Consider the following 25,830-nt stretch of genomic DNA (forward strand, 5'->3'; position numbering starts at 1 on the left):
TTCATATGTTATCGTACCCCAGATCTCCCGTCTGAAGTGATGGGAGATTGAGGGCCGATAATCAAATGCCCCCACTACACTTGGGTTTAGGCACGCTAGCCCGGGGGTAGCGAGCTGAAATAAACTTGTTGCGCCCATCCGCAATAACATTATAATACTGCCGGCAGGCACAATAGGGGGCGGGAGAGGGGGCGGAGATTTGAATCTCGCCCTATGACTGTCGTAGGCATGCTGTATGGGGTCACATGGGTTTAATATATCCAGTTAGGTCTTTCAAGGGAGGGGATATTAGGATAGGTATTAAAGGGTAAGTCAAAGTTTAGGTTACATCTTTGTGAAGATTTTTTCCCTCCCAACCACCTTATCCTTTTTTGTTTGTTTGTTGTTGGCTATTTCCGGCGTGGGGACACACACCATGTCACCAAACTCTTACTTTGTGGAGTTGACTCCCAAGAGCAAATAGGAAGTGCTGAGCTTCATGTGCGCTAGGCGAATTATCAGCGTTTTAACCTCAAGGTACTTACTGGTGCACTGTGTAAATCATCTCCATCATTATAACTATATTTCTCCTTAGACAGCTAGACAAGTGTCTGCAAGTAAGGATCTATCCAGATAATGATAATGTGGCCACTGACCACCTAAAGTATAGCGGCAGGAAGACTTCCTCCTTTTTATACAACAAGAAAGCTGCTGAATTTGTCTCCTCCCTCTAATTTGCATACAGGAAATGTAAAACACAAAAAGAAGAAATGCCTAAGCAAGCAAATAAATAGTAATCTCAACATATGTAAAAAATAAAAATAAAATAGATATTCTATGCACTTAGACAAATGTAACATTGGTGGTCATTCCGAGTTGATCGCAGCCAGCAACTTTTTGCTGCTGCTGCTGCTATAAATAGTATACGCCTATGGGGGAGTGTATTTTAGCTTAGCAGGGCTGCGATCGCTTGTGAAACCCTGCTAAGCTAAAAAAAATTCAAGTAGACTAGGGCTGGACATACTTACCCTGTGCGATGGATCCAGTGATGATGGGCCCAGCTTTGACGTCACACCTCCACCCTCCGTTGTCCGGGACCCGCCTGCGTTTTACTCACCACTCCCCGAAAATGGTCTCCAACGGTCCGGATCCGCCCATCCACGCATCCTTCCTGTCAAGCTTCTTAGCGGTCGCCGCTGCGATCGCTTCTGTCATAAGCCGCGACGTAACCCGGCAACCCCCGTCGCCGGGCAACGTCGCGCATGGGCACAGCCCGCCGCCATACATGCGCATTACGCACCCATTCGCACCGCAGCGAAAAAACGCTGCGTGCGAAAGGGTCGGAATGACCACCTAAGTTTCTGAGGTTGAAAAAAGACAATTTGTCCATCGAGTTCAACCTGTTAGTGATCTCATACACTAAACTATTTTTAAGACTAATTTTAACTGTGGTGAGTGCTTAGCAGTAAACTAAAATACTCAGTTTTTTAATTACTATAGTACATGGTTTACCCACCATAACCCTGTATATCCTTATCCATTAAGTATTTATCTAGCCCATTTTTAAAAGTATTGACCGAGTCCACCATTACTACTCTCTCAGGCAGGGAACTCCATATATGTATTGTCCTTACTGTGAAGAAACCTTTCCGTCTCATTGTGCAAAATCTCCTTTCCTCCAGCCTAAAATAAATCCCCCGCTAGCTCTGTGTATTGACCCCTTATATATTTGTAAATGTTAATCATGTCCCCTCTTAATCTCCTTTTTTCCAATGTAAACATGCCTAGCCTAGCAAGCCGTTCCTCATATTCTAGAGTTTCCATCCCCTTTATCAATTTGGTCACTCGTCTCGGAACCTTTTCTAGTTCCAGGATATCCTTTTTGTAGCATGGTGACCATAATTGTACACAGTGTACAATGTAGATGGTGACTTGCAGACTGTAATGTAACGTTATCTCTATGGTATGCCCTATGGCCCTCATTCCGAGTTGTTCGCTCGTTAGATTTTTTTCGCAACGGAGCAATTAGTCGCAAACTGCGCATGCGCATTGTTTGCAGTGCGCCTCCTGCGCCAAGTAAGTTAGCACAAAAGTTTGGTATTTTACTCACGGCCTAACGAAGATTTTTCATCGTTCTGGTGATCGGAGTGTGATTGACAGGAAGTGGGTGTTTCTGGGCGGAAACTGGCCATTTTATGGGTGTGTGCGAAAAAACGCTGCCGTTTCTGGGAAAAACGCGGGAGTGTCTGAAGAAACGGGGGAGTGTCTGGGCGAACGCTGGGTGTGTTTGTGACGTCAAACCAGGAACGAAACTGACTGAACTGATCGCAGTGGAGGAGTAAGTCTCGAGCTACTCAGAAACTGCTAAGAAATTTCTATTCGCAATTCTGCTAATCTTTCGTTCGCAATTCTGCTATGCTAAGATACACTCCCAGAGGGCGGCGGCTTAGCGTGTGCAATGCTGCTAAAAGCAGCTAACGAGCGAACAACTCGGTATGAGGGCCTATGTACATAGGAGAATTTACCAACATGAACTAGTTAATCAGTATTGGACATGGAGCATAGAGTTACTATAATATAATTTCTTTGTGTCTTACTGCATTTTGGAGACTCTCCCACTGTCCGGGACCCAGGGATTTCACGCCCCTTGGAGTCCACACACCAGCACTGTCCTCCCACTTGGCATTGGATGGGCTCATAGCCTCCGTTGTCACCACAGGATGGTATATAGACATCGCCCATCTGGGAAGAGGTGAACCTCTGGACTTCACAAGCAGATGGACCTGAAAGACATCAGGAAACACAATATAAAGTTTTCACTTTGATTTATTATTGAGTAGAAACCTAAATGTACACAAACTACTTGGGGATTATTTAAGAACAAATGGAAGATTATCAAAGTTTAGAGTGAAATTAAGTACCAACCAATCAACTCTTAACTGTCATGTTACAGGCTGTTCGAAAAATGACAGTTAAGAGCTGATTGGTTGGTACTTTATCTCTCTCCACTTTATCATTCTCCAATCTCAGCCCAAATGTGTTATTATATTATCCATTAGAGCACTACCCTATGATAACCCAGTGTTTGCTGAGCAAGGTAGATTAGCTGGGTGCAGTTACAGGGCCATGCCCCCTGCATGTGAAGCCACACCCTTTTTTTGAGCACGCGCAGGGGATCACCGGTGCCGCCATTGATCTGCAGTGTTTTGTATATGACTGTTTTGTCAATTTATTGTGTGTATTTGTCAATCAATATTAAACCACTGCCTCCTCTAAGTATAGGCCCGATGTCTGGCCACAGGGACGGACTGGGGTAAAATTGGGCCCCAGCATTTTTGTCTGCGCATGCACAGTAGATGTGCACATGTAAAAAAGGGGGACAACATGGTCTCGCATCATGGACATGCACACGTAAAAATGGGGGACAAGGCAATGCCCCGTCTTAGCATGCCAGCCAAGGCGGGCACCAGGAGGCAGAGCTACTGGACCAGACCGTCAGATGGTTGGACTGGCCAGTCCGGCCGCGATATCACCTATACATGCTAAGCAGTAATGTCTCGTCACGTGAGCCGCATGCATGCTGCTTTAGCACTTACATCGGAATCTGCCGGATATGATTAGCTGCACGCCTAGAAAGCGCCTCTGCAGGATACGATAGATGGCGGTCTCTGTAAAGGAACGCGGAGGAGGAAGCGTGGAGAACACTGTGTCGTAGACGTGATCCAAGAGCATCTCTAAGCCTGGAATGTGTTACACAAAGGGAGAACAAGTTATATTGCTGAGCATCCGGAATTTCCTACTTGTATACAGATATAACCAGGATATATTGTGCTGTAACAGAGCAGTCAGTGGCAAAGGATTTAGAGGGGGGGTTTCCAAATGCAATCCACAATCTCCTGCTCTGTGGAACATTGGAGCAAGTGCAGGAGTCTGGGGGAGGGGTAGAACCTGGTACAGACCTTGGACATTAATTTACACATTGATCTTTTTATACATTGCATACTGTATGGAATACAGTATTAATATGTAACACTATAATAGTATAGTCTGTATCAAACATATTTAACTAATATAAATAAAATAAATGGTCAGGAGAAGATTTCTACATACCATAATGAATGAATATACAAACGTAACAGATCTGCACTTTCTAAGCACACATTCTCCCACCTCATGGTAAAGCTCCTGTCTCCTCTTCTTGGCAGCTACTCTCTGGTCCAGTGCACTGATTGAGGACTCAGATCCACACACACAGCAAACTTGGTAGAAGAAGCTAATACCACTGGGCATGTTCGGCTGCACTGTCCCTTAAACTGCATGTTGTGATGGCTGATCTAGTAATCGTATTATATACTACTGCTATTGCTGACATAATTTGAACTGCTGTCCAAGAAGAGGGGGTTTCTGGGCAACCAGAAACCCCCCTGTGTTTGCCTATGGCATTAGGTACAACATAGTTTACAATTGTGTCCAAATCACAATAATAATAATAATGAAAAAATAAATAAAAAGAGAATGTGATTTGTGTTGCATTTGGACAGCTCAGGGGCATATTTATCACAATCCACATCTCAGATGTGGATGGGTTATGATAAATTAACCCAAATTTGCATTGCGATAATTAAATACATCTCAGGGATGTGTCAGTTATCACATGCAGGGACAGAGTTTATGAGAAAGCTCTGTCCCTGCGAACCCTCTTACCACAATTCTCAGGGTATTTTTGTGAAAAATTCCCTGAGATTGTGGCCGCGCATGCGCCACTGCATACCCCTCGTGACACCCGCCCACCACACTTATACTTACCTACTGCCAGGATCGGTGATTGGTGATCCGGGAGAGCAGCCTGTCATTGGATCCTGTGCTCCACTGTGACCCCTGGTGCTGTAAAGTGAGATGCCAGCTTCACAGCATCACTTTACTGCACAGGGGGTCACAGCAGGAGCACAGCAATCAGATTACCGCTGGCCTCCCCAGATCCCTCGATCCGTGGGTGCAAGTAAGTATTCAATGTTTTTTTCCCCACACAGTATATTAGCCTGTGGTCTATCAGTCACACATGGCTGATCACAAGGGCCGGATCAGAGCACTGCCTTCACTGCCAGCAGGCAGAGAAGGCTGTGCAGGAGCAGGGGAACCGGTGGGAAGCCTGCATAATGCTATCTCAAGATAGCGTTATTATCACACAAAAAAAAAAGTGAATTTAAGGGCTTAGAGGAGAATTTTGCGAATTCTCCCCCAAATACACATTAATACATTTAGGTGGTACTAAAATAATGTGAAAAGGGTATGAAAACACATTATTTTACTAAAAGTAATTTTGATGAATATGCCCGTCATACTTGTGAAAGGTGATGGGGCCAGGAAAGCATGTTGGGCTAGGAGCTGTGAGCTAGGAGCAATGTCTTATTTACAAACAAAAAAACTTTTTTTAATTTTTTTTAAAAGAGCTCAGTAATTACTGAATAATTTAATAATAATAATAATAATAATAATAATAATAATAATGTGTCTCTTTTAATTAAATATATATATATTTTAATAACACAGACAACAGCTTATATATTTCAGCAAAACACATGCCCCTAGTGACATATATAACTCCGACAGGATCAGAGAGCGTGGTCTGGTCTCTTGGGAGACCAGCAGAATTGCTCAAAATTCAGTAGTCTCTCAAAAAAGAATAGATAGGAGCAGGGACGGACTGGGGCCGAAAATTGTTCCTGACACGTGTGTTTGCTCACGCGAAAGGGGCGCGTGTGGACACTTCCCACGGGGGCGTGTCGCGAGTCAGGGGGTGTGGACTCGTGGCACGCCTCCATTTCCATGGAGACAGGCGGGGGGACAGGGGAGTGGCCAGACTAGAGAGCCGGAGGCTGCCTTCCCTGCTCTCTGTATGACAGAACATGGCCCAGAAGTGCCAGATGGGCAGTCCGGCCCTGGACAGGAGTGAATCTTTGTGATGGTATTCACATAAACAAATGTACCCAATTGCCACCTGAATCACCTTTTGAACCTCTCCTCCTAGAAAACCTCATAAAAAGTAGGAAAAAATGACTGCTATTGCATCACTGAGAGCCAGTGACATCACTGAGAATGCAGCCTATCCACTCACTAGAAACCAGTGACATCACTAAGAGTGTAGATTATCCACACACTAGACACCAGTGACACCACTAAGAGTGTAGCCTATCCACTCACTAGAAACCAGTGACATCACTGAAAGTGTAGCCTATCCACTCACTAGAAACCAGTGACATCACTGAAAGTGTAGCCTATCCACTCACTAGGAGCCAATGACATCATTGAGAATGCAGCCTATTCAGTTACTAGTAACATCACTGAGAGTGCAGCCTCTCCACACACTAGAAACCAGTGACATCACTGAGAGTGTAGCCTATCCATTCACTAGAAACCAGTGACATCACTGAAAGTGTAGCCTATCCACTCACTAGGAGCCAATGACATAATTGAGAATGCAGCCTATTCAGTTACTAGTAACATCACTGAGAGTGCAGCCTCTCCATTCACTAGAAACCAGTGACATCACTGAGAGTGCAACCTATCCACTCACTAGGCGCCAATGACATCATTGAAAATGCAGCCTATCCATTCACTAGGAGTCAATGACATCATTGAGAATGCAGCCTATCCACTCACTAGGAGCCAATGACATCATTGAGAATGCAGCCTCTCCATTAACTAGTAACTAGTGACATCAGTGAGAGTGCGGCCTCTCCACTCACTAGAAACCAGTGACATCACTGAGAATGCAGCTTATTCATTCCCTAGGAACCATTCATCATTATTCATGAAGCTTATCAGTTCACTTGTGAGTCATTTTACTGACACTGCACAAGTGAATATAGATTAAATAAGAATTTACTCACCAGTAATTCTATTTCTCATAGTCCGTAGTGGATGCTGGGGACTCCGTAAGGACCATGGGGATTAGCGGCTCCGCAGGAGACTGGGCACAACCACAAAGAAAGCTTTTAGACTACTGGTGTGCACTGGCTCCTCCCACTAAGACCCTCCTCCAGACCTCAGTTAGGATACTGTGCCCGGAAGAGCTGACACAATTAGGAAGGATTTTGAATCCCGGGTAAGACTCATACCAGCCACACCAATCACACCGTATAACTCGTGATACAATACCCAGTTAACAGCATGATAACAACTGAGCCTCTCAACAGATAGCTCAACAATAACCCTTTAGTTAAGCAATAACTATATACAAGTATTGCAGACAATCCGCACTTGGGATGGGCGCCCAGCATCCACTACGGACTATGAGAAATAGAATTACCGGTGAGTAAATTCTTATTTTCTCTAACGTCCTAAGTGGATGCTGGGGACTCCGTAAGGACCATGGGGATTATACCAAAGCTCCCAAACGGGCGGGAGAGTGCGGATGACTCTGCAGCACCGAATGAGAGAACTCAAGGTCCTCCTCAGCCAGGGTATCAAATTTGTAGAATTTAGCAAACGTGTTTGCCCCTGACCAAGTAGCAGCTCGGCAAAGTTGAAGAGCCGAGACCCCTCGGGCAGCCGCCCAAGAAGAGCCCACTTTCCTTGTGGAATGGGCTTTTACTGATTTAGGATGCGGCAGTCCAGCCGCAGAATGTGCAAGCTGAATCGTACTACAGATCCAGCGAGCAATAGTCTGCTTAGAAGCAGGTGCACCCAACTTGTTGGGCGCATACAGGATAAAAAGCGAGTCAGTTTTCCTGACTCCAGCTGTCCTGGAAACATACATTTTTAGGGCCCTGACTACATCCAACAACTTGGAAACCTCCAAGTCATTCGTAGCCGCAGGCACCACGATAGGTTGGTTCAGATGAAAAGCTGATACCACTTTGGGAAGAAACTGGGGACGAGTCCTCAATTCTGCCCTATCCATATGGAAAATCAGATAAGGGCTTTTACATGACAAAGCCGCCAATTCTGAAACCCGCCTGGCCGAAGCCAAGGCCAACAACATGACCACTTTCCACGTGAGATATTTAAAATCCACGGTTTTCAGTGACTCAAACCAATGTGACTTTAGGAAATCCAACACCACGTTGAGATCCCAAGGTGCCACTGGAGGCACAAAAGGGGGCTGAATATGCAGCACTCCCTTAACAAAAGTCTGAACTTCAGGTAGTGAAGCCAATTCTCTCTGGAAGAAAATCGACAGAGCCGAAATCTGGACCTTAATGGAACCCAATTTAAGGCCCATAGTCACCCCTGACTGTAGGAAGTGCAGGATCCGGCCCAGCTGAAATTCTTCCATTGGGGCCTTCCTGGCCTCACACCACGCAACATATTTTCGCCATATGCGGTGATAATGGTTCGCGGTTACTTCTTTCCTAGCTTTTATCAGCGTAGGAATGACTTCCTCCGGAATGCCCTTTTCCTTCAGGATCCGGTGTTCAACCGCCATGCCGTCAAACGCAGCCGCGGTAAGTCTTGGAACAGACAGGGCCCCTGCTGCAGCAGGTCCTGTCTGAGCGGTAGAGACCATGGGTCCTCTGACATCATTTCTTGAAGTTCCGGATACCACGCTCTTCTTGGCCAATCCGGAACAATGAGTATAGTTCTTACTCCTCTTCTCCTTATTATCCTCAGTACCTTTGGTATGAGAGGAAGAGGAGGGAACACATAAACCGATCGGTACACCCATGGTGTTACCAGAGCGTCCACAGCTATCGCCAGCGGGTCTCTTGACCTGGCGCAATATTTTTCTAGCTTTTTGTTTAGGCGGGACGCCATCATGTCCACCTGTGGTTTTTCCCACTGGTTTACAATCATTTGAAAGACTTCTGGATGAAGTCCCCACTCTCCCGGGTGGAGGTCGTGCCTGCTGAGGAAGTCTGCTTCCCAGTTGTCCACTCCCGGAATGAACACTGCTGACAGTGCTAACACGTGATTTTCCGCCCATCGGAGAATCCTTGTGGCTTCTGCCATTGCCGTCCTGCTTCTCGTGCCGCCCTGTCGATTTACATGGGCGACCGCCGTGATGTTGTCTGACTGGATCAGTACCGGCTGGTTTTGAAGCAGGGGTTTTGCCTGACTTAGGGCATTGTAAATTGCCCTTAGTTCCAGAATATTTATGTGCAGGGAAGTCTCCTGACTTGACCATAGTCCTTGGAAGTTTCTTCCCTGTGTGACTGGCTCCCCAGCCTCGATGGCTGGCATCCGTGGTCACCAGGACCCAGTCCTGTATGCCGAATCTGCGGCCCTCTTGAAGATGAGCACTCTGCAGCCACCACAGCAGAGACACCCTTGTCCTCGGAGACAGGGTTATCAGACGATGCATCTGAAGATGCGATCCGGACCACTTGTCCAACAGGTCCCACTGAAAGGTTCTTGCATGAAACCTGCCGAATGGAATCGCTTCGTAGGAAGCTACCATTTTTCCCAGGATCCGCGTGCAGTGATGCACCGACACCTGTTTTGGTTTTAGGAGGCCTCTGACTAGAGATGACAGCTCCTTGGCCTTCTCCTCCGGGAGAAACACTTTTCTCTGTTCTGTGTCCAGAACCATCCCTAGGAACAGCAGGCGTGTCGTAGGCACCAGCTGTGACTTTGGAATGTTTAGAATCCAGCCGTGCTGTTGTAGCACTTCCCGAGATAGTGCTACCCCTACCAACAACTGCTCTCTGGACCTCGCCTTTATCAGGAGATCGTCCAAGTACGGGATAATTAAAACTCCCTTCCTTCGAAGGAGTATCATCATTTCCGCCATTACCTTGGTAAAGACCCTCGGAGCCGTGGAGAGACCGAACGGCAACGTCTGGAATTGGTAATGACAATCTTGTACCACAAACCTGAGGTACTCCTGGTGAGGATGGTAAATGGGGACATGTAGGTAAGCATCCTTGATGTCCAGCGATACCATGTAATCTCCCTCGTCCAGGCTCGCAATAACCGCCCTGAGCGATTCCATCTTGAACTTGAATTTTTTGATATATGTGTTCAAGGATTTCAAATTTAAAATGGGTCTCACCGAACCGTCCGGTTTCGGTACCACAAACATTGTGGAATGTACCCCTTCCTTGTTGAAGTAGGGGCACCTTTACTATCACTTGTTGTGAATACAGCTTTTGAATTGCCTGTAACACTGCCTTCCTGCCTGAGGGAGTGGTTGGCAAGGCAGATTTGAGGAAACGGCGGGGGGGAGACGTCTCGAATTCCAGTTTGTACCCCTGAGCTACTATTTGAGCCCACTGCTTGCTGAAATGCTTGAGACGGGCCCCCACCGTACCTGGCTCTGCCTGTGGAGCCCCAGCGTCATGCTGTGGACTTAGAGGAAGCGGGGGAGGACTTTTGCTCCTGGGAACTGGCTGTATGCTGCAGCTTTTTCCCTCTACCTCTGCCTCTGGGCAGAAAGGACGCGCCTTTAACCCGCTTGCCCCTATTGGGCCGAAAGGACTGTACCTGATAATACGGTGCTTTCTTAGGTTGTGAGGGAACATGGGGCAAAAATGTAGACTTCCCAGCTGTTGCTGTGGAAACGAGGTCCGAGAGACCATCCCCGAACAATTCCTCACCCTTATAAGGCAGAACTTCCATGTGTCGTTTGGAATCTGCATCACCTGTCCACTGCCGAGTCCATAACCCTCTCCTGGCAGAAATGGACATTGCACTAATTTTGGATGCCAGCCGGCAAATATCCCTCTGTGCATCCCTCATGTATAAAAGTGCGTCTTTTATATGCTCTACGTTCAGCAAAATAGTGTCCCTGTCTAGGGTATCTATATTTTCTGACAGGGAATCTGACCACGCAGCAGCAGCGCTGCACATCCAGGCTGAAGCTATAGCCGGTCTCAGTATCACACCTGTGTGTGTATATATAGATTTCAGGATAGCCTCCTGCTTTCTATCAGCAGATTCCTTCAGGGCGGCCGTATCCGGAGACGGTAGTGCCACCTTCTTCGACAAGCGTGTGAGCGCTTTATCCACCCTAGGGGATGTTTCCCAGCGTGACCTATCCTCTGGCGTGAAAGGGTACGCCATTAGTAACCTCTTAGAAATGACCATCTTTTTATCAGGGGAAGCCCACGCTTCTTCACACACTTCATTTAACTCTTCAGATGGAGGAAAAGCTACTGGTAGTTTTTTCTCTCCAAACATTATACCCTTTTTTGTGGTACCGGGGGTAACATCAGAAATGTGCAACACATTTTTCATTGCCTCAATCATGTAACGTGTGGCCCTACTGGAAGTTACATTAGTCTCTTCGTCGTCGACACTGGAGTCAGTATCCGTGTCGACATCTGTGTCAACCATCTGAGGTAGCGGGCGTTTTAGAGCCCCTGATGGTTTTTGAGACGCCTGGGCAGGCACAGGCTGAGAAGCCGGCTGTCCCACATTAGGTATGTCGTCAAACCTTTTATGTAAGGAGTCAACACTATCACGTAATTCCTTCCACAGCACCATCCACTCAGGTGTCAACCCCGCAGGGGGTGACATCACATTTACAGGCATCTGCTCCGCCTCCACATAAGCCTCCTCATCAAACATGTCGACACAGCCGTACCGACACACCGCAAACACACAGGGAATACTCTGACAGAGGACAGGACCCCACAACGCCCTTTGGGGAGACAGAGAGAGAGTATGCCAGCACACACCAGAGCGCTATATAACACTGGGATCCCACTATCAATGAGTGTTTTCTCTATAGCTGCTTTTTTATATATATTACATATATATATCTCTATACTGCGCCTAAATTTAGTGTCCCCCCTCTCTTTTTTACCCTTCTGTAGTTTCTCAGACTGCAGGGAAGAGCCAGGGAGCTTCCTTCCAGCGGAACTGTGAGGGAAAAATGGCGCCAGTGTGCTGAGGGAGAAGCCCCGCCCCCTTTTCGGTGGACTTTCTCCCGCTTTTTCTGTGATACTGGCAGGGGTAATTTTACATCTATATAGCCTCTGGGACTATATATGATGTATATTTTGCCAGCCAAGGTGTTATCTATTGCCCTCAGGGCGCCCCCCCCCCCAGCGCCCTGCACCCATCAGTGACCGAAGTATGAGGTGTACATGAGGAGCAATGGCGCACAGCTGCAGTGCTGTGCGCTACCATGGTGAAGAATGAAGTCTTCTGCCGCCGATTTTCCGGACCTTCTTCGTGCTTCTGGCTCTGTAAGGGGGACGGCCGCGCGGCTCCGGGAACGAACACCAAGGTCGGGTCCTGCGGTCGATCCCTCTGGAGCTAATGGTGTCCAGTAGCCTAAGAAGCCCAAACTACCACCTGTTAGGTAGGTTCGCTTCTTCTCCCCTTAGTCCCTCGCTGCAGTGAGTCTGTTGCCAGCAGATCTCACTGAAAATAAAAAACCTAAATATACTTTCTTTCTAGGAGCTCAGTAGAGCCCCTAGTGTGCATCCAGCTCGGCCGGGCACAAGAATCTAACTGAGGTCTGGAGGAGGGTCTTAGTGGGAGGAGCCAGTGCACACCAGTAGTCTAAAAGCTTTCTTTGTAGTTGTGCCCAGTCTCCTGCGGAGCCGCTAATCCCCATGGTCCTTACGGAGTCCCCAGCATCCACTTAGGACTTTAGAGAAAATAATATGATTACCATTTAGTAAACCTAGAAAATGATGCAAAAAAAAAATGCATATTGTAACCAAACTAGTTGTTATACTTTGTATCCCCATGTCCCCATAGCATGCTGCTGCTCACCCCGGCTCATACTGTGTTTGAGCCGGCCTTAATATATCTCCTATATAATAGCCCAGATCCATCACTCTGTGACTGTGTGGCTAATGCTGGGCGTGGCTAGGAGCTCTCATTGGGTTAGCAGCAGGTCTATCACACCCAGTCCACAGCTGATTGGGCGAGAAACGCCCTCCCACACAGGTTACATCCAATGGGAGGCTCTGCCCTTTGTCATACTTGCCTACCTGACCCTCTCCATGAGGGAGAAAATGCTCTGTTCCTGGACTTTCCTGGTAATGTATGATTGCCATCACCTGTGGTGAGCTAGTTAATTGATAAGAAAGGTGTTTCACCACAGGTGATGGCAATCATACATTACCAGGAAAGTCCAGGAACAGAGCATTTTCTCCCTCATGGAGAGGGTCAGGTAGGCAAGTATGCGTTTGGCTGCTGTGTGTTCCCAGATCAGGATTAACAATGGGGCTGATGGAGCTGCAGCTCCAGCCCCACACCCAAAAATAGGCCCACTGCATCTGCAGCATCATACCCTCCAACAATTTACACATAAAAATTGGTACAAATTCGGAAAGGGGGCGTGGCCACGGGTAAATGGCGTGGCCATGCCTCTTTTCCTATGCTTTCAATGGAAGTTTGGAGAGCCACAAATCGGTACAGACCATAAAAAAAGCTATTTTAACCGCCAAAAAGATGCAGCTGGAGGGTATGCCACTGCGTCTGCAGCAAGTCTCTGCGCTGTAGATAGGGGGGGGGGGGGGGGAATAATTTTACTGCAGCGTCCTATGTCCTGCTGCCAGTCCGCCTGCAACCTCCGGCATCAACAATCCCCACTCCCTAGCTGCGGCGCAGGTGGAACAAAAGCTGCTGCAGCCACCGGCATAGATGTGTATGAAAGTGGCGCCTCCCCAGAGGCCCTGACTGAGCCCCGGAGCCTCCCCAGAGGCCCTGACTCCGCAACACAGCACCAGATAAAGTGGGTGATATCGCGGAGGCAGGGCCGGTTCTGGCGCTCTGAGCGCCCCGGGCGGCAATAGGGGGCATGGCTTTGTACAGGGGGCGTGGCCATTTACGCCCCCTGTACAGACTGAAATGATGTGCGGTGCGTGATGATGTCATCGCGCACCGCACAGTAAAGGACCTCTCCACGAAGGGAAACTAGACGCGTACGCGTCTAGTTTCCCTTCACAGCGGCAGCGGGGGGGCAGCGGCCAGCGGCAGCAGGCGGGCTGCGGGGGGCACATAGCAGCAGCGGATCTTGCCCTGGTGCGGCGCCCTCCGGAAGGCGCCCTGCGCCCTCCGGAAGGCGGCGCCCCGGGCAAAAGTCCTGACACTGCACAGCACTGTCACTGCACAGCACTCTTGATTCAGCGAGTCAGTCAGTTCCGCCAGCCAGTCACTATGGTTAGCGCCGGTGTCCCAACGCGCCGCATTATAGGGAAGTAGATGCACTAAATAAACTACAGCTCCCAGCAGCCCTTAGCGCCAAAGCATTTTGGCACTAAGGCTTGCTGGGAGCTGTAGTTTATTGAGTACATCTTCCCTGTAATGCGGCACGTTGGGACACCGGCGCTAACAATAGTGATTGGCTGCTGTGCGAGTCTCCGGGAGAGCCACTGCCAAAGGGAGGACAACAGCTTAACTGCTTCCAGGAGGAGAAGCAGGAGAAGCATTAACCACCCCTCCCCCACTCGCAGTACCTCCGGGCCCCATCTGCGGCACCCCCACACACCCTCTCCAGCACCCACAGTGGCTCCAGAACCCCTCCCCCACCCGCAGCACCCCCGCCCCTCCCCCACCCACCGCACCCGATCCTCCCCCATCCTCTGCACTCCCGCAACTGCTCCTCACCCATCCGTGGTGGCTCCGGACCCCCACCCGCGGCACCCATGCACCCTCCCATACCCGCAGCACCACCGCACCAGCAATTCCCCCACTCGTGGCACCCCCACAACCGCCCCTCTTCCACCCGCGGCACCCGTGGACCCCGTCCACGTCTCCCCCACACCCGCCACTCCCCCAACCACAGCACCTACTAGGTGATTCATCAGGCCCTGCGTGCGCTGTTCACGCTGTTGCAAGGGGCTTTGACACCTTAACCATCGCACGCCCTTTGTCCTTTGTCCGTGTAATATTTAACCACTCACACAATTATGATTGGAGGTAATACTCTATATACAGGTTGAGTATCCCTTATCCAAAATGCTTGGGACCAGAGGTATTTTGGATATCGGATTTTTCCGTATTTTGGAATAATTGCATACCATAATGAGATATCATAGTGATGGGACCTAAATCTAAGCACAGAATGTATTTGTTACATATACACCTTATACACACAGCCTGAAGGTCATTTTAGACAATATTTTTTATAACTTTGTGTATTAAACAATGTTTGTGTACATTGAGCCATCAAAAAACAAAGGTTTCACTATCTCACTCTCACTCAAAAAAGTCCGTATTTCGGAATATTTGGATATGGGATACTCAACCTGTAATACAAATATTGCATGCCACAAGGTTGTGCGAGGGTTAAGGGGGCGTAGCCCCTTACGACGGTGTGAAGAGCGCCCGTAGGGCGCAATTAATCCCCTAGTTGGCAATATATGCTATCTGTTACTGTATGTGGGTTATTCCTGCTAGCAAAAGAGCTTCCTTTTGTTTACTTAAACCGAGTGTGGATCATTGGGTCGACCCTAACTAGGTTGACAGTCATTAGGTCGACCGCTATTGGTCGACAGTGACTAGGTCAACACCTAAAATAGGTCGACATGGTCAGGAGGTTGACATGGAAAAGGTCGACATGAAAAAAGGTCGACATTACTTTTTTTTTTTTTCTTTTTTTTCGGAAAGTGACCGAGAACCCCAATTAGCTGCGCTCAGCACAGGTTACTATTCCCAATTGTTATCCACATGGATAGTAAAGTAAGAAAAAGTTTAAAACATATTTTAAATATTTGAAGACATATGTCGAACTTTTCATGTGTCTAACTTTGCCATGTAGACCTACTGACCATGTCTCCATTTAAAAAAAAGAAAATTCGGCTCATCGGGGGGTTCCAGGTACTCGGAACCCCCCCCGCGTGCGCCACTACAGGGTTCACCTGAGAAGACCCCACCAATCTGAACCTTTGGTAACTCCCCCTGGGCAGGGTGTTCCCACGGGGGGGATTAGAGGTGTGATAAAGGTGGGCTATTGTGAGGGCTCAGAAGAAACCCTATTTACCCTATGCATGCTAAGGTGTAATGTTCTGCTAGGGATTGATTGTGGGGTCTGTCGTTGGATAACAGAACCGTGCTGAGCTGTTTGTCACCCATTCTGTTGGTTTTCATCTACCACCGTGTCTGAGAGATCAGGAACCCCGAATCTTCACACCCAAAAATAAATAAATTTCCACTAAATTTGAGCACAAGAATCTGTGTATTTGGTGAGATTAAGGGGGTCATTCCGAGTTGATCGCTCGCTAGCAGTTTTTAGCAGCCGTGCAAACGCTATGCCGCCGCCCACTGGGAGTGTATTTTAGCTTAGCAGAAGTGCGAACGAAAGGCTCGCAGAGCGGCTACAATGTTTTTTTGTGCAGTTTCAGAGTAGCTGAAAACCTACTCCGCGCTCGCGATCACTTCAGACCATTCAGTACCGGATTTGACGTCACAAACCTGCCCTGCGTTCGCCCAGCCACGCCTGCGTTTTCCCCGACACGCCTGCGTTTTCCCTGAAACGCCTGCCTTTTTTCGAACACTCCCTGAAAAGGGTCAGTTGACACCCAGAAACGCCCCCTTCATGTCAATCACTCTGTGGCAGCCAGTGCGACTGAAATGCTTCGCTAGACCCTGTGTAAAAATACATTGTTTGTTGTACCCGTACATCGCGTGTGCGCATTGCACAGCATACGCATGCGCAGAACTGCAGTTTTTTAGCCTGATCGCTGTGCTGCGGACAAATGCAGCTAGCGAACAACTCGGAATGACCCCCTAAATGAGAACGTTTTACACAATTCTTTGCTTCTTTGGCCGCAAATTCTGAGCGCTATAGATCCGGACCACGCTTACCGGTGCTTGCAAGCTCACGTCCAAGGCTGTCTGCGCAATAACAGTATCCAGACATCTCTGGGAATGATTCTCTCAGGGACGTAAATGACTTAAAGGCATTTGGAAACCTACAGGGAAAAAAGATTATGAGACTAATTATTCTTTGAGGAATTATCCAACTAATATTGTGGATAGATAGAATGTTCCCTATAAAAGCCCATGTTCTGTGTAGTGATTTCCTTTTCAAAGCAAAATTAAATACTAAACACATTTTAATAACTTGCAAATATGTCACCAAACCTTGGACAATATGGAGTCAGTAATAAAACAACTTATCCGCAGAATGGCAATTATCTGCTGATTAGCAGAAATCGTTTTACAGACAATACTTCTGGCAATTCATGAAATATGTTTCAGTATTATATTTTTTCCATGAAAGTAATGACATAATTTCATGTTGTACAACTCTTATGAAATCAATCATTTATCCCAAGCATTATAATTTACTAATATATTAAGTTTATGAAGTTTTTAATTTAATTTAAGATATTAAGGGCTTGATTCGGAGTCGGACACGGTGGATCGATGTTTTGTCTCAGTCGCACCACGCATGCGTCCTGGCTTGGTACGTCCCAATTCGCAGTACAGATTTAGACGCACGGTCTCAGAAATGTAAGCGATGGTGACTGGTAGATTACAGGAGGGTGGCTAAAAAGACGCACAGAGATATGGGGGAGATTTATTATAGCTTTGAGAGAGATAAAGTGGAGAGAGATAAATGGGTCTATTTACTAAGCCTTGGATTGAGATAAAGTCAACAGTGATAAAGTACCAGCCAATCCGCTCCTAACTGCCAGGTCACAGGCTGGGTTTGAAAAATGACAGTTAGGAGCTATTTGGCTGGTACTTTATCTCCGCCCACTTTATCTCTCTACAAGGCTTAGTAAATAGGCCCAAAAGTACCAAACCAATCAGCTCCTAACTGCCTTTTTTTCAAACACAGCCTATAACATGTCAGTTAGGAGCTGATTGGTTCAACTGTATCTTACTCCAAGCTTTAATAAATCTCCACCATTGTGTCTTATGGGAGTGTCGCAGATGTGTTGCTGGAAACAGTTGCACACAAAGCTGCTGAACTGCTCAAATAGGAGGCCATACTCAGACAGGGAAACGGCACCAGTCGTCAGTGCTGTAGAAAACTCTGCCACTACCTGGTAATATTTTGGGGGGGGTGGCCTAATCGTGGTAGGCGTGGCCACACCCCCTTCAGGGAAGAAAAAGTTTTTGTAGCACTGCAAAGAGATTTCTTTAGAATCTGTCCATCATGTCAACTTTTGTTGTATTTCTTCTCTGATCCAGAGCAGATGGATCAGAGAAGATCCTTGGTGCTTCTGTCACATTGCTGGAAAAAAAGAATCATACTGGGCAGATCTGACGCGAATCATTCCGCGCTTGACTTATTCTGCAATTATCACTATGTTGTTATTACCAATCGAATGAAGGTTGGATGAGTCTGAATCTATTAGCAAGAAACATCATCTCTCATGCAGCAGTACAGATTACCCTGAGAAAATATAGAGTCTTGCAGACAGAGAAAGGTTAAGACTTCCATCTATGGCAGTGGTTCTCAACCCCAATCATCAAGTACCCCCCAACAGATCACATTTTAGGATTTCTGTGGAAGCAGGTGAGATCATTTCTGACCCAGTAAAATAGAGTATCTCACCTGTGTATAATTAAAGAGAGCCAAAACGCGTGACCTGTTGGAGGCACATGAGGACTGTAGTTGAGAAGCCCTACTCTAGGGCAATAGGACGTGAGAGCCTTGTTCTTAGAATGACATTGGTCTGAAACTCCCTTGAGGTCAAGCAGGACTTCCAATGTTTTGGTCAATTTTGAAAGGAAATACTGTAGAGTAGAAGTTTCTTCAGAGAGTCTGGCATATGAGGTATTTCCAGTGTTGGACGAACCATGAGTATAAATGTATGTGTCCAATATTACTTCCACTTGCCTAAATCTTAAAAATATGTAAATGCCTATTGAGTTTATCCAGGTCAAGTATGGCCATGAACTCTTTTATTAAATTAGAAATATTGGGCAATGTATTCTGTTAGGCCTCTGGATGTTGAAAATTCTTAGATGACTCTTTCGTACACTACTTCAATGAGGATGTTGTTATGGGTCTCCAGGCTGCTGAGGCCTTCAGAACCTTTGAAGGTATAAACATATTTCCCATAACTGGATAATATTATCTCTGAGAAACATGGGTCCTTTTAATGATTGAACCCATAAAGCCCAGAAACTCTTCAATCTGACACTTAGCCTGTTCACAAATGACTGTAAACGGTACCAGATTTGTGGCTCACAAGGATGATCACTCCAATTTCAGTGCAGCCTTCTGTAGGATAGTCACAACCTCCTTCTCACTGTGGCTTAATTGATGTACCTCCTAAACACACCATGGACAGTTTTAATGTGCTGAAATGTATAATGTCCAGCTTAAATATTGTGAACCACTTGACGCGTTTCGCCACTCTGCAAGCAAGGAAAATGGGGGATGGGGAAAAAAACGAGCACTGGTACAGTAGCAAAATTAAGAGAGTGATAGTAGGTAGGTAGGTTACTCCTGCTGGTGAGATAATAAATCTCAGAGGGAAGGATATTAGATAAATACTATAGAGGTGCACCCGTGAGAGTAATAAAGAGCATACAAGTACCAAAGGAGAAAAGAAGTACTCTCTTGCCGGGGTCAAAGTTTGACCACTCTAGCTGATGCGTTTAATCGGAAGTACACAAAATACAACATGGAGTTTTCCTATTTACACCTATATCGGGCAATTTTGGAAACTATTTTCAATAATATACATTGATACATTTCATAAGCCTGATGCATATATTGAAATAAAGAAAACAAGATCAATCAATCTAGAATGGCCATATCAATTATCTGGTTGAGCCCAGGGGCTATCCAATTAACCCCCGATGCCGACACTTATCGGGGATCATGCTTCGCGCAAAAAGCATCATCCACAATAGCCCCATTTTTCCGTGATAAACATGGACCCAGATGCTTATCCCGGATCCCATGTGTTATTGTCTGAAAACGGGACATTTTTCGTCCGAAAAAAATGGGCTTTAATTGAATAGCCCGATAATGACCACCGTTTTTTTTTTGGGCCAAAACATTTGCGCATGTAATTGAATCCCCCCCAAATGTCTGGAATATTATGATGAATTAACCGACAATTTAAAATATTGAAACAATATTTTAAGATTCCTTGAACGGTATGTAGGTCGCATCCAAACTCACATAATTGACATATTTAATATTTCAGTTCAGGAAACTTTTGAACTGAAAACTCCCACCTGGAACTGAACTAATCTTTTCTATTCATAAAATTGTTCATGTTAAGTGGATTGACTGCATTTTAAGCCGCTTAATGGTATAATGGGTAACCAGCCAAACACTTTCTCCAATTCAGTCTGCTTTTTACGCTTCTCCATAAAAACAAATAATTGGTGTCAGCCGTTTCTTAAGATTGGTTCAGTTTCTTAAAACCACAATTGGATTTCCAGGTAGGGAGTTGCATGATAATAAATCCGTCTTTACAATCCTGTAAAGTTTTCCAAGAGTGCTTCTAATCTTCCCAGACCTCTTATTAAACTTGGAAGTAAATGACAGATTTCTATCTATTTTGCAGACTCTAGAACATACTAAAGTTTAATGAAGGTCTTGACTCTAGCAAACTATCCCATGGATAGGACTTAGGGCTGCTTCTGAAACACACAGCACCGATATTCGCACAAATGGTCCATGTTATTCAACTGCGCAAGTCGCTAAGAAGTCGTGCAGCGCAGGCGTCCTGTGGTGTGTATGCACAGAGGCACAGTAGCAATTGAGACGCATTGTCTCAGAAATGCATTTGGCGTTCCTGGTGTAACCAGAAGCTTGGAGGCCCCTGGCCAACTCTCAAGGTGGACCTCCTGTATGATTTCTATAAACCCTTAGATCTACATGTTTAATCATATCCAAATAATTTCTGTATTACGCATATTAGAAATACATGAGGTGGCGCGGCAAGATAGTATCAGAGCTTTGTAAGTGCAGCAGCTCCGCTTACCCAGCTGCCAGATGTTATCAATGGTGGCTGCTGCCCACAGGCTGCAGCAGAGACCACATAGTGCATGGGGGAGGGGAGGGGGGGGAGTCATACCATATAAACATACCTTACATGTATGCATGCCTTTAAAGCTAAACGTAATATGTGTGATGGCTGCCTGACACCTGGGATCGGCACCACTATGTATCACAGCCGCGGCCAGGGTTGTACGGGCCCCACAGTGGTACAGGGGAAACCCTCGGTGCACCCCCCGCCTGGGGGCCCCCACCTCCTCCTCTAGGGATCTGGTTCTAGAGGGTGCACTTGAATGATACATTATACATATTATCTACAGTGCATTGCTGTTATTAATCTGGTACATTATCATGCATGCACTAACAGTATTTACTATATATATTTATCATGGGGCCCAGACCATGGTTAGCCAAGCTTCTGGCAGCTGGCCACACCCCTAAGCATGGGCCTCTACCACTGCATTCCCTCAGTGGGCCCTCCATGCCCCAGTACGACACTGGCCACGGCTGCACTCAGGATGCGGCACTCAGATTCACTTCTCCTTCCTGTATAAGCCCGCCCCCGGACTTCCATTGGCTAGTAACACATGAGTCTGGGGGCGGGCTTATACAGTAAGGAGGAGCTGAGTTCTGCCAATCCCCGCGCTGCAATAAAGCTGCAGACATGACTACAGCAAATGGCGGTGCAGCGGTTGCAGGAGCCTCGTGTGACTCCATATGAGCCCCTTATTGTGTATGGGATATCTGATTTCTGAAAAGAGGTATGTTATTAAAATAAGATTTATAATGTTGGCAGTTATAGTGTAAAGGGCCCGGGACTGACAAATTTCCCCCGGCCGCCCCACCACCACCACCCCCACACACACTACCCCATAGCTTATCATTTGAGGGCAGCAGCGAGGCTCGATGGGGGCCAGACCACCTGCCTGGGAACCGGCAAGGCAGGCAGCCACATAGGTACAGAGCCGCGGACGGCGGTATTCTTTCTTCCTATAGAGCCAGCCATGAGCCAATCGGAGCTCGCGGACTGGCAGCCAATCAGGAGCCGCCGAACGTCTTCTCCTGATTGGCTGCCGGTCCTTGAGCTCCGATTGGCTCACGGTCAGCTCTATAGAAAGAATACAGCCGCAGCTCAACCTCTGTCCCTCCGTGGCTGCCTGCCCTGCTGGTGCGCAGGCAGGTGGTCTGGCCCCCGTTGATCCTCACTTCTGCCACCCAGGCCCCATCTCAGTCAGGGCCCGGGACTGGAGTCCCAACCGTCCCCCCTTGATGGCGGGTCTGGCTACGCCCATGGACTGTGGGGAAGATGTTTTATGCGGCACTTACTGTATCGCTATAGCGCTTCCTGCTTTGCCTCTTATCGAGGTGAAGCAGGAAGCAATATGTATTAACCTCATGTGCCAGAGTGGGAGTGAAAACTCTCCCTTCCGGCAATCCCTGCCTACACCACAGTGCATCAGCCTAGTGCTGTGCGTCACCTCCCGGCCACCTTCACTGCGCATGCCCGAGATCTCACAACCATCGCAAGACCGCCCGTGTGCAGCACGGAGCCACAGCAGCCGGCAAGGGTATGTATACAAACCAGCAGGAAAATACGATAAGCAGCAAATGTGCACTTACAGTTTTTTAATACATCTGGATGATCTTCCGTCACCATACAATAGTACAGCGCTGGCGAAATGGTTAGAGGTTTGAAGATAACATAGAGAAATATAATTGGAGTGGAGACGTTGCTGTAGCATCCAATCAGCTTCTAGATAACATTTTATAGAACATACTTGATAAATGCTAGATTGAAGCTGATTGGTTTTTATGGGCAACGTCCACTCCTCCAGTAAGTGTAAATATTTTAGGGGCTACAATTTGATACACAATGCTTCTGCTTATATACTCTTCTCTAACCCAACACCCGGCAATGTCGGACTGGGGCATAAAAGGCCCACAGGGGGAATGCAGTGGTAGGGGCCAGTCCTTAGGGGTGTGGCCAGTCTTCAGAGGGGTTGTGGCCAGCCCTCGAAAGAGGTTTGGCTAACCATTAGAGAGTGCATGGTCTGGGCCTCTTGATAAATATATATAGTAATAAACACTGGTAGTGCATGCAGGATAGTGTACCAGATTAATAACAGCAATGCACTGTAGAAAATACACCATATTCCTGTGCGGTATAAGGTAACATAGGGTATAATGTATAATACAAGTGCACAGTCTGGAACCTGATCCTTAGAGGAGGAGGTGGGGCCCACCAGGGTTTTCCTCCTGTACCACTGTGGGCCAGTCCAACCCTATCACCCGGTGCTACATGGATAGGGGAAGCCCCCTAGTTCTGTAACCATTCAGCACAGTTAGATGAAAGTGATTGGTTAATTGTACTAGACATCCCCGTTGATTACCTGCTGAAACTTGACACAACGTCAAAAACCATCTGGTCTGTTGTGCTGACGAGTTTGCACTGGACGGGCTGGAACCCCCCATCCTTGGAGCAATGAGGAAGAACCTTCTCACCGACATCGTGCAGGATCCGGCGACCTCTTACTGCACATCTCTGTGGGCCTAGGAAAACCACACGGTAAAACACTGATTAACCACCATGTTGCTCATTCCACAAATATTTCTGCATTTCACCACTGCACAGATGACACGGAAGTTAATGGAAATTGAGAGTTAAAGATATGTATGTAATCAGTGATGATTTATAAGCCACGTAGACGAAATGATTCACTGAAGGATCCTCCATCTGCGGGTATACTGTCACAGAAGATGAATCCAGCCATTCGTAAAGCGAAACATGGAAATTTTGCCATCGATGGAAAAACATTGACCTTCAGATTCAAACCATCTGCAGTGTGTTTGCTAAACATTGATGGTCAAATTCTCCCATGTTGTGTGGGTTACAGAGAAGGATTGTGGTGGTCTATGTATGTAGTAAGAAATGAAGGTTAATACTCACACTGCGCCGGCTCGCCCATCTGACGCGTCCCGTAGATCTCCATCCCCTCGTGGTCTACGCACCAGCACTGTTCTCCCTCACATTGTATCGACTCAAAATCCCCAGAGTCGGTGCAACGCGGAATGAAGAACGTCGAGGTGCTGTTGATATATCCGCTCACTAAGATTTGCTGCTTTGTAAGCTGACAAAAGGATAAACCTAAAGTATAGACAAAAGTATAGACCATGAGACGGCTATAAATATAACACACATGTACAGGATGATAGATTGAGTAAGTGCTAACAGCTGAGAAGGCTTTGCAGGAGCAGGAGAATCAGAGGGAAGCCTGGATAACGCTATCTCAAGATAGCGTTATTATCACAGGGCTCTTTTTTTTTACAATTTTTTTCTTTTTTTAATTCGGGCAAATCGAATTTCCCATTACAAGTATGGGAAATGCAATCTGAATGCGAATTGAAGGGCTTGGAGGAGAGTTTTGCTAATTCTCCTCCAACTGCCCTTTAGTACATCCCTGTGATATTCAAATGATGTGGAAAGGGTGTGTAAACTCCCTTTTTCACATTGCTAAATATGACCGTATATATCGATATGATACTCCTTATAGTGCCTCTGTCATCTGAGTACAGCGTAGGCAGCCACTTTGTAGCCTGAACCCATATTCACGAGAGGGTAGTCTGACACTGGCTCCCGGTGTTGTTAAACCTGCAGTCTCAGAACTAGGAGTCCAGCCCTACTGCTAAATTTACATTGCAGTGTGAAAACAAAGCAGCCAGTATTTACCCTGAACAGAAACAATATAACCCACCCAAATCTAACTCTCTCTGCACATGTTACATCTGCCCCCCTGCAGTGCAACATGGTTTTGCCCAATTGCTAACTTTTTTGGTTTGTGAACAACTCTGAATAACCCCCTTACCGACCCATCTCTGAATGGTCATCGAATGGTCACTGAGGCATAGAACAGCTCCAGTCTCTAATGGTATTAATTATCTACTAAGAGAACAGAAACTTACATATTGCTGGAGATCCTGCCACTCTACTGCCCGGGACCTCTGTACCATCAGCACCCACACACCAGCAGGTGGCGCCGTCCCTGACACACTGGATGTTCCTACAAGACAGTTACACGGGAATCATTAATTTACAGTATGCAGCTTATAGATGGGGGAACTCTTAGGGCAGGCCAATTTTTTTTTCTTTTGTACATTTATTTCTTAGGTTCGTAGGTTTCAGCAATATAAATCATTCAGGGAATAAAAGCCAAATGACAGCAAATCATGCCAGTAAACTGAAGGCAGGGAGAGTACAATGTACAAAATGGTTTAGGTAATAAAAGGTTGAAGCAGTCGTCCGGTAGTAACACAGGGCCTAATTCAGACATGATTGCAAAAGCAAAATCTTTCTCTAATGGGCAAAAGCATGTGCATTGTGCACTGCAGGTGGGGCAGATGTACAGTAACATGTGCAGAGTGAGTTAGATTTGGGTGAGTTATTTTGTTTCTGTGCAGGGTAAATACTGGCTGCTTCATTTTTACACTGCAATTTAGATTTCAGTTTGTACACATCCCACCCAAATCTAACTCTGTCTGCACATGTTAAATCTGCCCCACCTGCAGTGCACAGTGGTGTCGAGAGAGGGGGTGGGGGGGGGAGAGGGTACAAATGACCCGGGCCCAGGTCTGACGGAGGGGCACAGTGAGGGTCCAGTAGGGGCCCAGGCCCCCTCCCCCTTACCTGGCAACAGCAGCTGAAGCTCTTCTCCTCAGCCCAGCACACTCTGCTGTGTACCTGGCTGCAGTGTGGCCATGGAGGTGCTTAAAATACAATATATTTTTCAGTATTTTTTTCTAAGGGTACATGACCAAACCCAGTGCCGTTTCTAGCAGCGGGGGAGCCGTGCAACAGCACGGGGCGCCCGCCGCGGCACTTTGCGTGTCCTTATCTCTCCCTCTTCCCGAGTACTCCCGCTCGGGGGGCGGAGTTTCGAGGAATGACGTGTTTGCGTCTTGACGTCACAACGCAATCGCGTCATTCCGCGAAACCCCGCCCCCCGAGCAGGAGTACTCAAGAGGGAGGAGGA

General features: G+C 47.0%; 1 protein-coding gene across 1 annotated transcript in view; it reads right to left on the minus strand.

Annotated features, from left to right (window-relative positions):
* Window positions 1-24,688, minus strand: part of TG (thyroglobulin) — a 297,874-nt gene extending 273,186 nt beyond the window's left edge. Inside the window, 6 exon segments of the mRNA XM_063925145.1 lie at window positions 2,577-2,762; window positions 3,576-3,719; window positions 16,690-16,796; window positions 23,194-23,353; window positions 23,751-23,948; window positions 24,667-24,688. Of these exon segments, the coding sequence (XP_063781215.1) occupies window positions 2,577-2,762; window positions 3,576-3,719; window positions 16,690-16,796; window positions 23,194-23,353; window positions 23,751-23,948; window positions 24,667-24,688 (817 nt within the window).
* Between the last annotated feature and the right edge of the window lie 1,142 nt (window positions 24,689-25,830).

This window comes from Pseudophryne corroboree, chromosome 5 (assembly GCF_028390025.1).
Source record: "Pseudophryne corroboree isolate aPseCor3 chromosome 5, aPseCor3.hap2, whole genome shotgun sequence".
Taxonomy (NCBI): domain Eukaryota; kingdom Metazoa; phylum Chordata; class Amphibia; order Anura; family Myobatrachidae; genus Pseudophryne; species Pseudophryne corroboree.